Raw genomic sequence first — 13,439 nt, forward strand, 5'->3', positions numbered from 1 at the left:
CTCCTTTATTATTCCATTGGGAAGGTTAAATTCCTAGCAAAACCAGCGTTCTTGATCTTCAATTCAGCACTCTTTCAACAATGCCATGCTGCGTACTTCTTGAGGATGGTGCTAACAAATCCTGTCATTCTGAAAAGGCACACAATAAGAAAGCCGATTGGGAGAGCCAAAACTCTGCGAAGAGCTGTGTCTCTGTGAGACTCAAGTACATGAAAAGTTAGAGAAGGTTCCATTGCTTCCGATCCTTTCAAACTCATGCTGCCCTTCTTTTCATGGCTGGCTTCGAGTTTGTTTGTCCTTAATTTGCAGCCTCCTTGACAACTGCCTTCCATCCCCACTGACTGTCCACAGGAACTTGAAGTGTTCCTTAAGACATTATTCCTAAGATAAATCTATAATTAGCAAATAAGTGGCCAATATCATGGGCCCTTTTGACAAAGAGGAAACTTTGTCATGACATTACGTCAGGGGCAGGTCAGCAGCTCCTTTCTGGAATGATATTTGCCTGTGAAGAATTCTGTTGATATCATCATCTCAGCAAGTCTTTCCTTTGCATGGATAAAAAAATCCACCCAAGTAGGCAGCCAGAGATTTTCCTAAAATGTTCCTTTAAACCCGCCTTAAATTTCGTCTCTCTCAGGAGGTCCTCCTGGCTTGAATTCCTCCAGCTTCTCTGGCCTGAGCTATACCAATTTGTGCCATTATAAGAAGTGGGATTTGTCTTTTATATCTGATTCAGCAAATATGTATTGAATGCCCATACATGTCAAGCACTGTGTGAAATGTAAGGAAAAGAAGAAGAAAACAAAATACTTCCATGCCCCACAATCTTCGGTGATGGTGTGCAGCTTCTATAGAATTTACTTGCCTCTTTTTTTAAAATTTTATTTAAATCCAATTAATTAACATATAATGTATTATTTGTTTCAGGGTACAGGTCTGTATATAATAAACATATATTATATAATATTACATATTATATAATATAATATCTTATATAATACCCAGTGCTCATTACATCAAGTGCCCTTCTTAATGCCCATCACCCAATTACCCCATCCCCCCACCCCTCTCCTCTCCAGCAACCCTCAGTTTGTTTCTTATGATTATGGTTTGTCTCCCTCTCTGGTTTCGTCTTGTTTCATTTTTTTCCTCTCTTCCCCTGTGATCCTCTGTTTTGTTTCTTAAATTCCACGTATCAGTGAGACCATATGATAATTGTCTTTCTCCGATTGACTTATTTTGCTTAGCATAATACCCTCTAGTTCCATCCATGTCATTGCAAATGGCAAGATTTCTTTTTTTTGATGGCTAAGTAGTATTCCATTGTATATATATACCACATCTTCTTTATCCATTCATCTGTTGATGGACATCTGGCTCTTTCCGTAGTTTGGCTATTGTGGACATTGCTGCTATAAACATTGGGGTGCAGGTGCCCCTTCAGATCACTACATTTGTATCTTTGGGGTAAATACCCAGTAGTGCAATTGCTGGGTCGTAGGGTAGGTCTATTTTCAACTTTTTGAGGAACCTCCATACTGTTTTCCAGAGTGGCTGCACCAGCTTGCATTCCTACCAACAGTGTAGGAGGGTTCCCCTTTCTCTGCATCCTCGCCAATGTCTTCATTTCCTGACTTGTTAATTTAAACCATTCTAACTGGTGTGAGGTGGTATCTCATTGTGGTTTTGATTTGTACTTCCATGATGCCAAATGATGTTGAGCATTTTTTCATGTGTCTGTTGGCCATTTGGATGTCTTCTTTGGAGAAATGTCTGTCCATGCTTCTGCCCATTTCTTGATTGGATTATTTGTTCTTTGGGTGTTGAGTTTGATAAGTTCTTTATAGATCTTGGATACTAGCCCTTTATCTGATAGGTCATTTGCAAATATCTTCTCCCATTCTGTCTGTCCTCTTTTGGTTTTGTCAACTGTTTCCTTTGCTGTGCAAAAGCTTTTTATCTTGAGGAAGTCCCAATAGTTCATTTTTGCCTTTTTTCCCTTGCCTTTGGAGATGTGTTTAGCAAGAAGTTGCTGCAGCCAAGGTCAAAGAGATTGCTGCTTGTGTTCTCTAGGATTTTGATGGATTCCTGTCTCACATTTAGGTCTTTCATCCATTTTGAGTCTATTTTTGTGCATGGTGTAAGGAAGTGGTTCAGTTTCATTCTTTTGCATGTGGCTGTCCAATTTTCCCAACACCATTTGTTGAAGAGACTGTCTTTTTTCCATTAGACATTCTTTCCTGCTTTGTCAAAGATTAGTTGACCATAGAGTTGAGGGTCCATTTTTGGGTTCTCTATTGTGTTCCATTGATCTATGTGTCTGTTTTTGTGCCAGTCTTGATGATTACAGCTTTGTACTAGAGCCTGAAGTCTGGAATTGTGATGCCACCAGTTTTGGTTTTCTTTTTCAACATTCCTTTGGCTATTCGGGGTCTTTTCTACTTCCATAAATTTACTTGCTTCTTAAAACAAAAATCCCTGCTGGTTCACTGTTTTCAGTGCATTCTCTTATGACCTCTTTTAATTTGACTGTAAACTATTCTTCCGTTTCCTATCTGTGCTTTTTATTCTTCTTGTTGACATTGAAAATACAGTACGTATATATTGGAATACACCCAATTGCAAATAGCAGAGACCATGTAAAAATGAGGTAATCATTGGGTTGCATATCTAGAGAAACAAGATTTTTTTAAAAAGAGAATATTTTCCTTTTTTAAAGATTTTATTTATTTATTTGAGATAGAGAGAGCAAGAGTGAGTGAGCGAGAGAGCAGGAGAGAGTATGAGCAGGAGGAGGGGCTGAGGGAGAAGCAGACTCCCCACTGAGCAGGGAGCCCGACGTGGGGCTCTACTCGGAGTTCCATCCCAGGACCCTGGGATCATGACCTGATGGATGACCTGATTGGATTAAGGCAGATGCTTAACCAACTGAGCCACCCAGGGGCCCCAAGAATATTTTCTTTAATTCAGAAGAAAAAAGGAGGTAACCCACACACCTGTTACTGCAATTATTCTCCATCAATGTCTATTGTATTGTAATCTTCTGTTTATATCTCTCTGTGACCTACTTGAAAGTAAGGACCCTGTTTATTAATTCTTTAATTCTGAGCACCTGGCACAAAGCAGGTTTTCATTTCATGTTTGTTGAAGTATATCTTTACTAGTCTTTAGGATGCAATAAATTGATAAAACAGCCTTGATTTAATAACAGCTTTACATGGGAGAAAAAAAAGAGGCACCACATCTGTATACTACGTTTGTAAACAGCTATTATAAAACATATCCTGATTTCAAGAAAGTCGAAGTTTATAAAATATTCCTCAGAATGGAGGAAATCCTTTAATTGTCCTTTACTGGACTTCTGGTCCCCAAAACAGAGTGGACTCACCTCCATTATGTCAGCAGGCAAAAATTCTTTTTTTTTTTGGACAAAAATTCTTTAGTGCTAGTTGTATTGACTCAAATCATCCTACTCTTCCTCCAGTGCTTTTTCTGAGATGACTAATAACTTCCAAATATTTGTCTGTTGTTGTTTTCTTGGATTTCCATTTCCTTGTATTAAACACTTCTGTTCAAAATTCTTCCCTGGCTTTATGGCCTTCTATTGTCTCAGGGGCCCTTCCTCTAAGGCTCCTTTCTCCTTCTGTGGCTCTCATTCATCTTGTCCTCGGTGTGGGCACATCCCAAGGCTCAGTCCCCTTCTTTCTTCAAGCTTCAGTAGTGGTTTTCAACCCTGGCCGCACATCAGAATCACTCACAGAGCCTTTTTAAAATGTCCAAGCCCAGATCGCAGCCTAGATCAATAGGATTGGTCAACTTGGCTGAAATATTAGTGCTGTGACCCTTGGTCATGTAACTGAACCTCTGAAATTCAATTTCTTTGCTTGTAAAATTAAGATGCTGTTAAAATCTGCTCCATCAGATTGCCTAATACATTCTTTTTCCCCATAATAACAGCAAATATCATCTCTTCTTCTTTTTTTCATTTATTTAAAGCCTGTTTCCTTGAAAACTAAGTCCTTCCTCCTTCCCTCAGCCTCCATAATCACAATTTATTTTTGCTTGTTTGCAAATCACACTCAAAACTCAAGATGGGCCTGTAAAAATAAAATAGTCTCCTCGCTGATCTTCCTACAACTGTTACTGTCACCTTTCAATTCTTTCTCTACACAGCAATCCAACATTCCAGAGTGATCTTAAGAAAAATTAGATACTGTTGCTTTCTATTTTTTTTTTTTTTACATCGCTTTCTATTTTAAATCTAACAATGAATTCTCTTTGTTCTTAGGTTAAAATCCAAATTCTCTAACCTGGCTACAAGGTTCTATGACATCTGATCCTCATCTTGCTTCCCTCTCACTGACTTTCATAGTCTGGTCCCACTGGTTCTAATCTGCGATACTCTTTCCCACCTTGGAGACTTGCTCATACTGTTCGCTCTGCCAGGAATGATTTTATGCTCACCTTTCTGAAGTCACCTTGATAATTACCTCCTTGGTGAACACTTCTCTGACCCTCAGTCCCAGTAGTGTCCCTAGAAAAATCTTTTAATTAGATATCCTTTGTAATGAAATATTTTATCATGAACTGGATGGAATAGAGTATGATATTAACGTTTTCTTAATAAACCTCTATATTGTTTGATTTGTTGCCACAAGCATGAATTATATTTGTAATGTTTAAAAGTTATTAAAAAGCATGAGAAACAGCATAATGTTTTTTAAAAGTCATATAGTTGTTTAATGTCTACCTCCTCCCCTAGAATACAAATTCCAAGAAGAGCATATGTTGGGCTTGTCTTGTTCACCACTGTGGCCACAGAATCGACCTAAGCTTCAAACACAGGAGGTACTAGATTTATTGAGTGAACACCATTGACTGAGAAGGACAGGACATGAAAACTGAATGGGAGGCTAAGCTCTAACCTTGCCCAGAAAGGAGATGGCCCTTAGTCCCACTTAGAGAACATGAGGGGCTGGGGCACACCTGGGCCTGTCTGAGTCAGCATCTTATTCAAGAGCATCCTCCCAGCCCAAGACTGGGGCAGGAAGGCTCTTAAACAGTGGACATGGTTGAAGTCTCAAGAGGGAGGCAGCATTCATCTGACTAGTTATTGGCATCTGACTAGTTAAAAATAGGACCTGGGACAGACGCTACAGGCAAATCTAGGGGGTCATCATTATACTTTTTAAAAAATTTTAAGTTTTTCTAGTTTTCATTTTGTAATTATAATTGTCTTCATTATGCACATGGCACTTAACATATGCAGGTTGGTTTTATAATTTATACAAATATATATCTGATCTCCAATTTCCCAGTTGAATCCAAAATTCCTTATGTATGAGGTTTTTGTTTATAAATGTTTGCATGCCCTGACCTGGCACAATCCATATCAAATTCCCTAGAAATGAATATAGCTAACATTCTTTCACCCAAGGAACGTGTTCAAAGCTTCAATATTTCTCAGATACTTTCTAATGTTTAATGTTTAAATAAATGCAGCAAATTTTCACACTTATATCACCAATGTTTGTGGAAGTTTCTTTGATTTTCAGTGACCTTTAGTGGGTTTCTTTGGTTTAGAAATTTTTTTTTTTAAGATTTTATTTATTTATCTGACAGAGAGAGAGACACAGCGGGAGAGGGAACACAAGCAGGGGGAGCGGGAGAGGGAGAAGCAGGCTTCCGCTGAGCAGGGAGCCCGACGCAGGGCTCGATCCCAGGACCCCGGGACCATGACCTGAGCCGAAGGCAGACTCTTAACGACTGAGCCACCCAGGCGCCACTGGTTTAGAAATTTTTGATAGAGCACTTGCATATAGATGCCTGTAATGTTATCTGAACAAATGAAGTTGATATTTTAATGAGAACGTGTGCTTTGCAAGCAATGAACTATTTCTCTATGGCTTTAAACATAGGATATGCTTTGTAAGTTACAGGAATTGCCCAGTGAGATCTTTTGTTGTCCTGGGATTCTGTTGTGGTAACTAGTAGGCTTTTCACATGGGGTTTGAGGGCTTTTCTCTTTTTGGGGCAGCTTATGTTGTGGTAGAGCAGAAGGAAACTGGAATTCATTAATTTTGCACATGATCATAGCTGTGTCCTTCAACAAATAAAAATGAGTGAAATAGGCTCCAGAAACTCTCACCTCCAAAAATCCAAGGATAACAAAGACATATTGAATCTGCAGTTTTGTAAGAGCGATGCTGATTGATCCCTTCCCTCTTAGGAATCTGAATTATAGGTGATAAGCCTAGGTTTTGCTCTTTTCCCGTATTTAACATACCTTGAGGTAAGACATGTTTGATTTAGGTTGCCTTAAGATAGCACAAATTCAAGTCATCGTGTGACTTCAGTAAGATTACGTTTATTAACCCAGGTTACCCATAATGACGGTTTCTAGGCCAACAGCATGAAGTGAGGGTTTTTTTAAACCAAAAAAAAGAGTATATTGTTGCTATTTCACAGAAAGAATTATTTATGTGTTAATTCTACCTTACTCATCCAGTTGCTGTTCTGAATAGCTGCATGCTGGCTCTTTTTTTCTCCGCTATATTCTCACAGTTGCTTACTCTCTGCCGGCTTTGACCCTTTCCTCCCCCTAATTAAAGTTAACAGGCCGTGAAAATTTTATGTTTTTATTAGGAATAAAAATTCATAATTTTACAAAAAAAACCTATCTGAAATAAAAAGAAATAAAGTGGTAATATACTCAGAAGTTAAAAACAAAATAACGCTGTTACTAGTTTAGGAAGGAAAAGCATCAATTAATTAGCTAAATAATTAATTTAAAATGTGCTTACCATGGATTTTGGTATCTGTGGCTTATTTTATCAATAGTGGCTTGATTTAGTTCTCCACACTGTAAAAGAAAGAAAACCAATGTAACCTAATCCAGGGTAAATTGGCACCAACATGTCCAGCAGTCTATATTCCTAGTCCAAAAGGAAGTCAGGCTGGGAAGTTAAATAGGAGATGGTAAATACAATTAAAAGAACATAGCCTTTTGATTCTTGAATTGAGGGGAAAAAATGCAAGAAGTAAAATAAATATGATCCTGTGTGCTTTATTTCCCCGCTCTGTAAAAGAGAGATATTAGTAGCAGGAAGAGTGTAGCCCATAGTCTCAAAGCTCCTTTCTGTTTTTATGATTCTGTCTGTAAATGAGCAGGCATTCTTAACCACTATTCAGACTCAAACAGTCTAGCTCTTTTTATTTCACCTTATCCTCACAGAATTAGCAAATGTGGTGGCAATAATGTAGGAAAGAGCTGGGTTATAGACAGCCTGTGGTAAAGTGTAGATCTGAAAACTCCTTTCAGAAAGCATAATTTAGAACATGGATAAAATATTTGTAGCTTAGGACCAGTTCCCATATAAAAAAATCCCCACACTCTCTCATGTACATTGAAATGATCTATTATCACTGAACAAATGACCTTTCTATATGGGCTCCTTTACCCCAGGAACTAGCCAATTGATGGCACATTTTATGAATAAGCAAATGGGAATAGAGGCGTCAAATTTATATTGGAAAGGGTTTTGGTTTATAATCATTACTCAATTTTCCATACTTGGGTTGGGAAACAATGATCTGGATTATCAAAATATTTCACTTCAGTTTTGGAATGCATTTTTCACTTACATTGATGTGGAATGCTATATTCATAACATCTCGAAAAGTAGCAAGATTGTATTATAATTTCAACATCAGAGGAAATATTTAGTACTTTTTTTTTTTTTTAATCCTCCCCTTTTCTTCCTTTTCCCTCAAGCTTTACTTTAGGACTTTCCTGATCAAGTCCTTCAGAGTTATTTGTGTTGGGAAAAAAGATCTATTTACTTGTCATCTTCTCAGAGATGAAGTTGAAACCTTGATCACTTCTAACTCTTTAGTATTCATGTATAAAATACATAAACAAAGGAAGTGTCAAGAAAAATAAGGTTTAAATGCAAGGGTGGCCCATTATGCCATAGAAAACTTGAAAAGTAGTAATCTGTATAGATAATGGTATAACTTTCTCAGTTATTTCTGACCTGTGATTCCCGAAAAATTGACCTTATCAACTGACTTATAAATAATTTTGTTATCAGCATTTTGACAAATTTTCCAGGAATTGGACAATCTTCTTTGATCTTTGTTCCCGTTTTTAAAACTCAAATATTGCATCGTCTTAATCTGGAAAGACTTTTATTAGAAACAAGCAACAGATTCTTTTGCTACCCCCCCTTTTGTCCTTTAGTTATCAGTGTATAATATCTTTAAAAATTTACCTAAAATAAGCTGTCAATTTATTAAATGAAATCCATCACAGTTTATTTGGATAGTCATGCTGCCTGTGGTGTTAAATCTAATGAAATTCAAAATCAAAAAGATCTTTTTTTTTTTTTTTTACTGGTCAGTTGTTCATAAGAGTAAAGAAAAGACTGAACCAAACCTAACTCAGCATCTTCATAGAAACAGGTAACAACAGATTAGTACAGTCTCTGTCTTAAGGATATCAGTTACTTTGAATGTTTTAACTAGCACAAATAATCATAACTCAAAAGTGGGTATTTCCTATTAAGTAATCTTTAAAGAAGTCTAGGCATTACTAAAACGGAAATATCTGCTAACTACATTCAGGTACTGTGAATTAGATACAATTTCTGAAATGAGTTAAAACCTGTTCAATTTGAGTTAATTGCAGACATTTGAGGCCCATTCTAGTTAACAACAGAAATCGTTGCTTAATACTTTCACTTTTAATCTCAAACCACTTCTAGTCTAGTCCTGACATACTTAAGAAATCTTTTTGGAGCTGATCGTTGAGGAATCCTCTTGCTTTTTTACTGTACGTGAGTCAACATGCTTTTCTTAATATAGCCAATATTTATTTGTTTGTTTATTTATTTATTTATTTATTTATTTAACTAGAAAGAACTATTTTCCATCTCTGTAACTATGAGGTCTTTCTTACCAGTAGAATGAATACAATGGCAATGCATTTCAAGAATGCATAGACACTAGGGTTTCTCTTCTCTATCCTCCTCCTTGGTAACATAGAGCTCTTAGTACCAAACATTTGAGTGGAAAATTCCCTAAGGCTACCTTTTCTTATGCTAATGTATTTTTTCTTCACTTGCCTCAATTTGCAAAATATTACTGTTAACCCCTTAGGTGTCTTTCTTCCCACAGCCTATGAGAAGCATTCTCATTGTTGTAGCTGGATCACCGAATTGCATAATGTTGCCCATTCTAGACTGGAACTATTGAAGGGAGAAAGGGGCATAAAGGCCTTTGTATGAATGGCGCATTTGAAGTATTCATTTTATATTCAGAGCATGAGTAGAAACAAAACAATTCTTTCTGAAAAATGTCAGTATTTAAGGCATGGATTCTGTGATGCATTTTTTTGTATTAAAATGCAAAAAATGAACAATGCAGAGACCCATACTTAATTTTCTGCTACATTATATACAGGCTTGAGTTCCAACATAAATTATATCCTGGTATCTCTTTTTTTTAACTGCAGTGTTTTTAAATAATTTGAATTAATACATCACCTTTCAGCAAATAGATTAAACATTGGGTTTTATGAGTTTGTTGACTATGGCCCCAGCACCGCTGTTTTCTGGACAGTATCCAAATAATGAGCAACATATTCCATCATGTTTCTAATGTGCTTATAATAATATAATTCAAAAATCCATGCAGGCAAGAAAATACAGTATATATAAACACTAGTGATACTGGATCCCATTTATTGAGACATTATCCTAGATACTATGATAAGAGCTTAACACACGTATCTCACTTAATCCATTTAACAATACTCTAAGATATTATTATTATTATTATTATTATTATTATTATCCCTATGGTAGGCAGAATTCTAAGATGACCCCCACTATTCTCATCCCTTGGTGTATACACCTTCTCCTAGATATTCCACCAAATACTGATCTAATTACTGTTGTGAAGGGATTTTGCAGCTGTAATTAAGACCCTAATTCAGTTGAATTTAAGAAAGGGAGATTATCCTCAGTGGACCTTCCTTAATCAGGTGAGCTCTTAAAAGGATCTAGGCTCTTCCTGGCAAAGGGGATTTGAGGTGTGAGAAGCATTTGATATGGGGGAGACTCTCTGTGCTTTTTTTTTTTTAAAGATTTTATTTATTTATCTGAGAGAGAAAGAGCATGAGAGGGGAGAGGGTCAGAGGGAGAAGCAGATTTCCCACTGAGCAGGGAGCCCAATGTGGGACTTGATCCCGAGACTCCAGGTTCACGACCTGAGCTGAAGGCAGTGGCTTAACCAGCTGAGCCACCCAGGCACTCTGTGTGCTGGTTTTGAAGATGGAGGGGGGCTACATGGTAAGGAATGTGGGCAGCTTCTAGATGCTGAGAAGGGCCCGCCACTAAGAGCCAGCAAAGAGGTGGGACCTCAATCCTACAACCACAAGGAACTGAAATCTGCCACAATCACATGAACTCAGAAAAGACAGCAAGCCTCAGATGAGATCACAGCTCCAGCAGACACCTTGATTTCAGCGTTCTGAGATCCAAGCAGAGAACCCAGCCATGTCTTCTGGGACCTCTCACCTACAGAACTGTGAACAAATAAATGGGTGCTATTTTAAGCTGCTAAATTTGTGGTAATTTGCTATGCCCAATAAAAAACTAATACAATCCCCATTTTACAGATGGGAAAACTGAGACATTATAAAAAATAGGCAGCCTAGCATGCAAAGGGAGAAAAAGGGGGAAATGAAAAGTTCTTCAACTGGCTACTTTCACTTATAAAGTCACATTCAGTTTTTCACTAAGACCACAAACATAGATTTGCCCTGAAAAGCATTATGAATGTTAGTTGCCCCATTTATTCTCAGAGAGAAGGCAAATATCTGTTATTTTCTCCCCATACTTCTCCAAGACAATAAATGTTCTCCTTATTCATTCTCTATTCAAGATACCCAAGGATTTTCTTTTAAAGCAAGACTAGAACTTGTTCTGTTGGGAATCATTAGGATTTGTGATGAGTAATCATTCCACTATCAGCCCTTTATGCAGAGTGGGTTAATGATCCAAGGTCTGAGATCTGCACAGAGTCAACTATTGGAGCTACAGAGAAGCTACATAAGAGCTTCCCAAGTCTCTGTTGTGCTCAGGGCACAGTTTCTGAAATAGAATCAAGTATGTGTTTTGCAAGTGTTCTCACCATTGGAGTTTTCTAATATGTTGGCACTGTTGTTAATTCAAAGGTTAAAAAGTGTGCTTCTCCCAAGTTAATTGTCCAATTAGCTTTACAACACAGAATTACACGAGGGGTGGCAGCTCAGGCTGTAAGAACAGTTACAGTATAACTAAGTCTCAGTAAAAAAAAAAAAAAAAAGATGGTAAATAGTTTTCAAATGCCTATGGAATAAGCTAGGAGTACAACAATTCTCAATCTAATGCACACTTAAAACTTTATTTCTTCCCTTCTGCAACTTGGTCTCTGCACAAAGACACTGCATTGAGAAGTGAAGCCATCTCCACGCCCATCTCCCATTACTTATTGATAACCATCTATACCGTGCTAAGCAGTAGGGAAGTGGTGTTGATGTTGTCAGTACAAAGTTAAATGAAAGAGATCTCAGACCTTGCTTAAAACCATTTAAAATGTGGCACCTGCACCCCAATGTTTATAGCAGCAATGTTCGCAATAGCCAAACTAGGGAAAGAGCCCTGATGTCCCTTGACAGATGAATGGATAAAGAAGAGGATACACAAACACACACACACACACACACACACACACACACACACACACACACAGTGGAATATCACTCAGCCATCAAAAAGAATGAAATCTTGCCATTTGCAACAACATAGATGGAACTAGAGGGTATTATGCTAAGCAGAATAAGTTAGTCAGAGAAAGACAAATACCATATGATTTCACTCGTATGTGGAATTTAAGAAACAAAACAGATGAATATATGGGAAGGGAAGGAAAAATAAAATAAGGTGAAAACAGAGAGGGAGACAAACAATAGAGACTCTTAACTATAGGAAACAAACTGAGGGTTGCTGGAAGGGAGGTAGGTGAGGGGAGGGGGTAATTAGTTCATAGGCATTAAGGAGGGCAGTAATGAGCACTGGGTGTTATATGCAACTGGTGAATCACTAAATTCTACCCCTGAAACTAATAATACACTGTATGTTATTTAAATTGAATTTAAATTAAAAAACATATGAGTAAATATCCAAATATATAATTTTAATAACATAAAAAAATAAAATGTGGCTGGGCTTGTGCAGTCCAATTGCTGACAGGAGTCACACTAAAAACTTCCACAACAACAACAACAACAACACAAAGACACTTTGCTGTGAGTTCTTCTCCCAACAGCTGAGGGAGCTTACATGGATTCCTAACAACACCTACTTTTAGTTCTGTTTTATTTCTACTCAAGGATGTAGCTGGGACCACATAGCAGGGACCCTCTATATTTAATGAATCATCTTCACTTTGCTCAGTTAAGATTTCTTGATATCCTAGGTTCAATCCTGGGGAAAAAATAGATTACTCCAGATTGCTAGTCTTGTTTACTATGCATTCTATGCATTTTTGTCAATACCAATGAAGTACTCTGGGAGTGTTGTACCTGAATAGTAGGGAAAACTATAATCCTAAATTTATAGTAATTTTAGAATTTTTCCCAAAGATCTTCAAAAGCCAAGATAACTGCCAGATTTTTTTTAAAGGGGGGAGGGGCAGAGGGCGAAGAGGAGAGAGAATCCTAAGCAGGCTCCACGCCCAGCGCAGAGAGCAGAGCACAACGCAGGGTTCAATCTCACGACACTGAGATCATGACCTGAGCCGAAATCAACAGTCAGACGCTTAACCGAATGAACCACCCAGGTGTCCCTGAATGCCAGATTTAGAAAACAGATGTCCTGGTATTTTAGCCACCTATGCTGGGGGTACTAGATCACATGCAAATTTCACAATTCTTTGGAGCTTGGCTATGGAGTTAAACCACAGGTTTACTAGAATCCGTTCTAATTTACACAGTCTTTTCTTAGTTTTGTATTTCCCTATCATCATCAAATAATATTTGTTGAAAACTGATGGCATATGCTTAATTACTAACTTTAGGTAGTGTGATTTAAAAAAAAAAAAGTGATGTTTACCATTAGATGCATACTCAAGATGTTATGTCAAGCCCTGCAAAAGTTAGTAACCACCATGGCATATTTTAAGCCTTCCTTAATTAAGGAATAAAATCACCCCCTAGGCTCTAAATTACAGAGTTTCTTTTCTTTCTTCCTTTTTTTCACATTTCCACATCCTAACAAAAGATGTGAAAATTAAGATGTATTTTTTTTTTTTCCCAATTTGCCAATGGTCTCTATAAAGTCACCTCACCAAGAGAGAGAAAGCCGTGTTTGCTCAGGGCGTCAGGTCACAGC

At 37.5% G+C, this 13,439-nt stretch overlaps 1 protein-coding gene across 1 annotated transcript in view; it reads right to left on the reverse strand.

Annotated features, from left to right (window-relative positions):
- The window catches only part of CUNH4orf45 (chromosome unknown C4orf45 homolog), a 78,935-nt gene that overhangs the window by 23,868 nt on the left and 41,628 nt on the right, over positions 1 to 13,439 (reverse strand). Inside the window, exon 3 of the mRNA XM_032412704.1 lies at positions 6,807 to 6,865. Within this exon, the coding sequence (XP_032268595.1) occupies positions 6,807 to 6,865 (59 nt within the window). The remainder of the gene's footprint in view (positions 1 to 6,806; positions 6,866 to 13,439) is intronic.

This window comes from Phoca vitulina, unplaced genomic scaffold, assembly GCF_004348235.1.
Source record: "Phoca vitulina isolate PV1807 unplaced genomic scaffold, GSC_HSeal_1.0 scaffold14, whole genome shotgun sequence".
Lineage (NCBI taxonomy): Eukaryota > Metazoa > Chordata > Mammalia > Carnivora > Phocidae > Phoca > Phoca vitulina.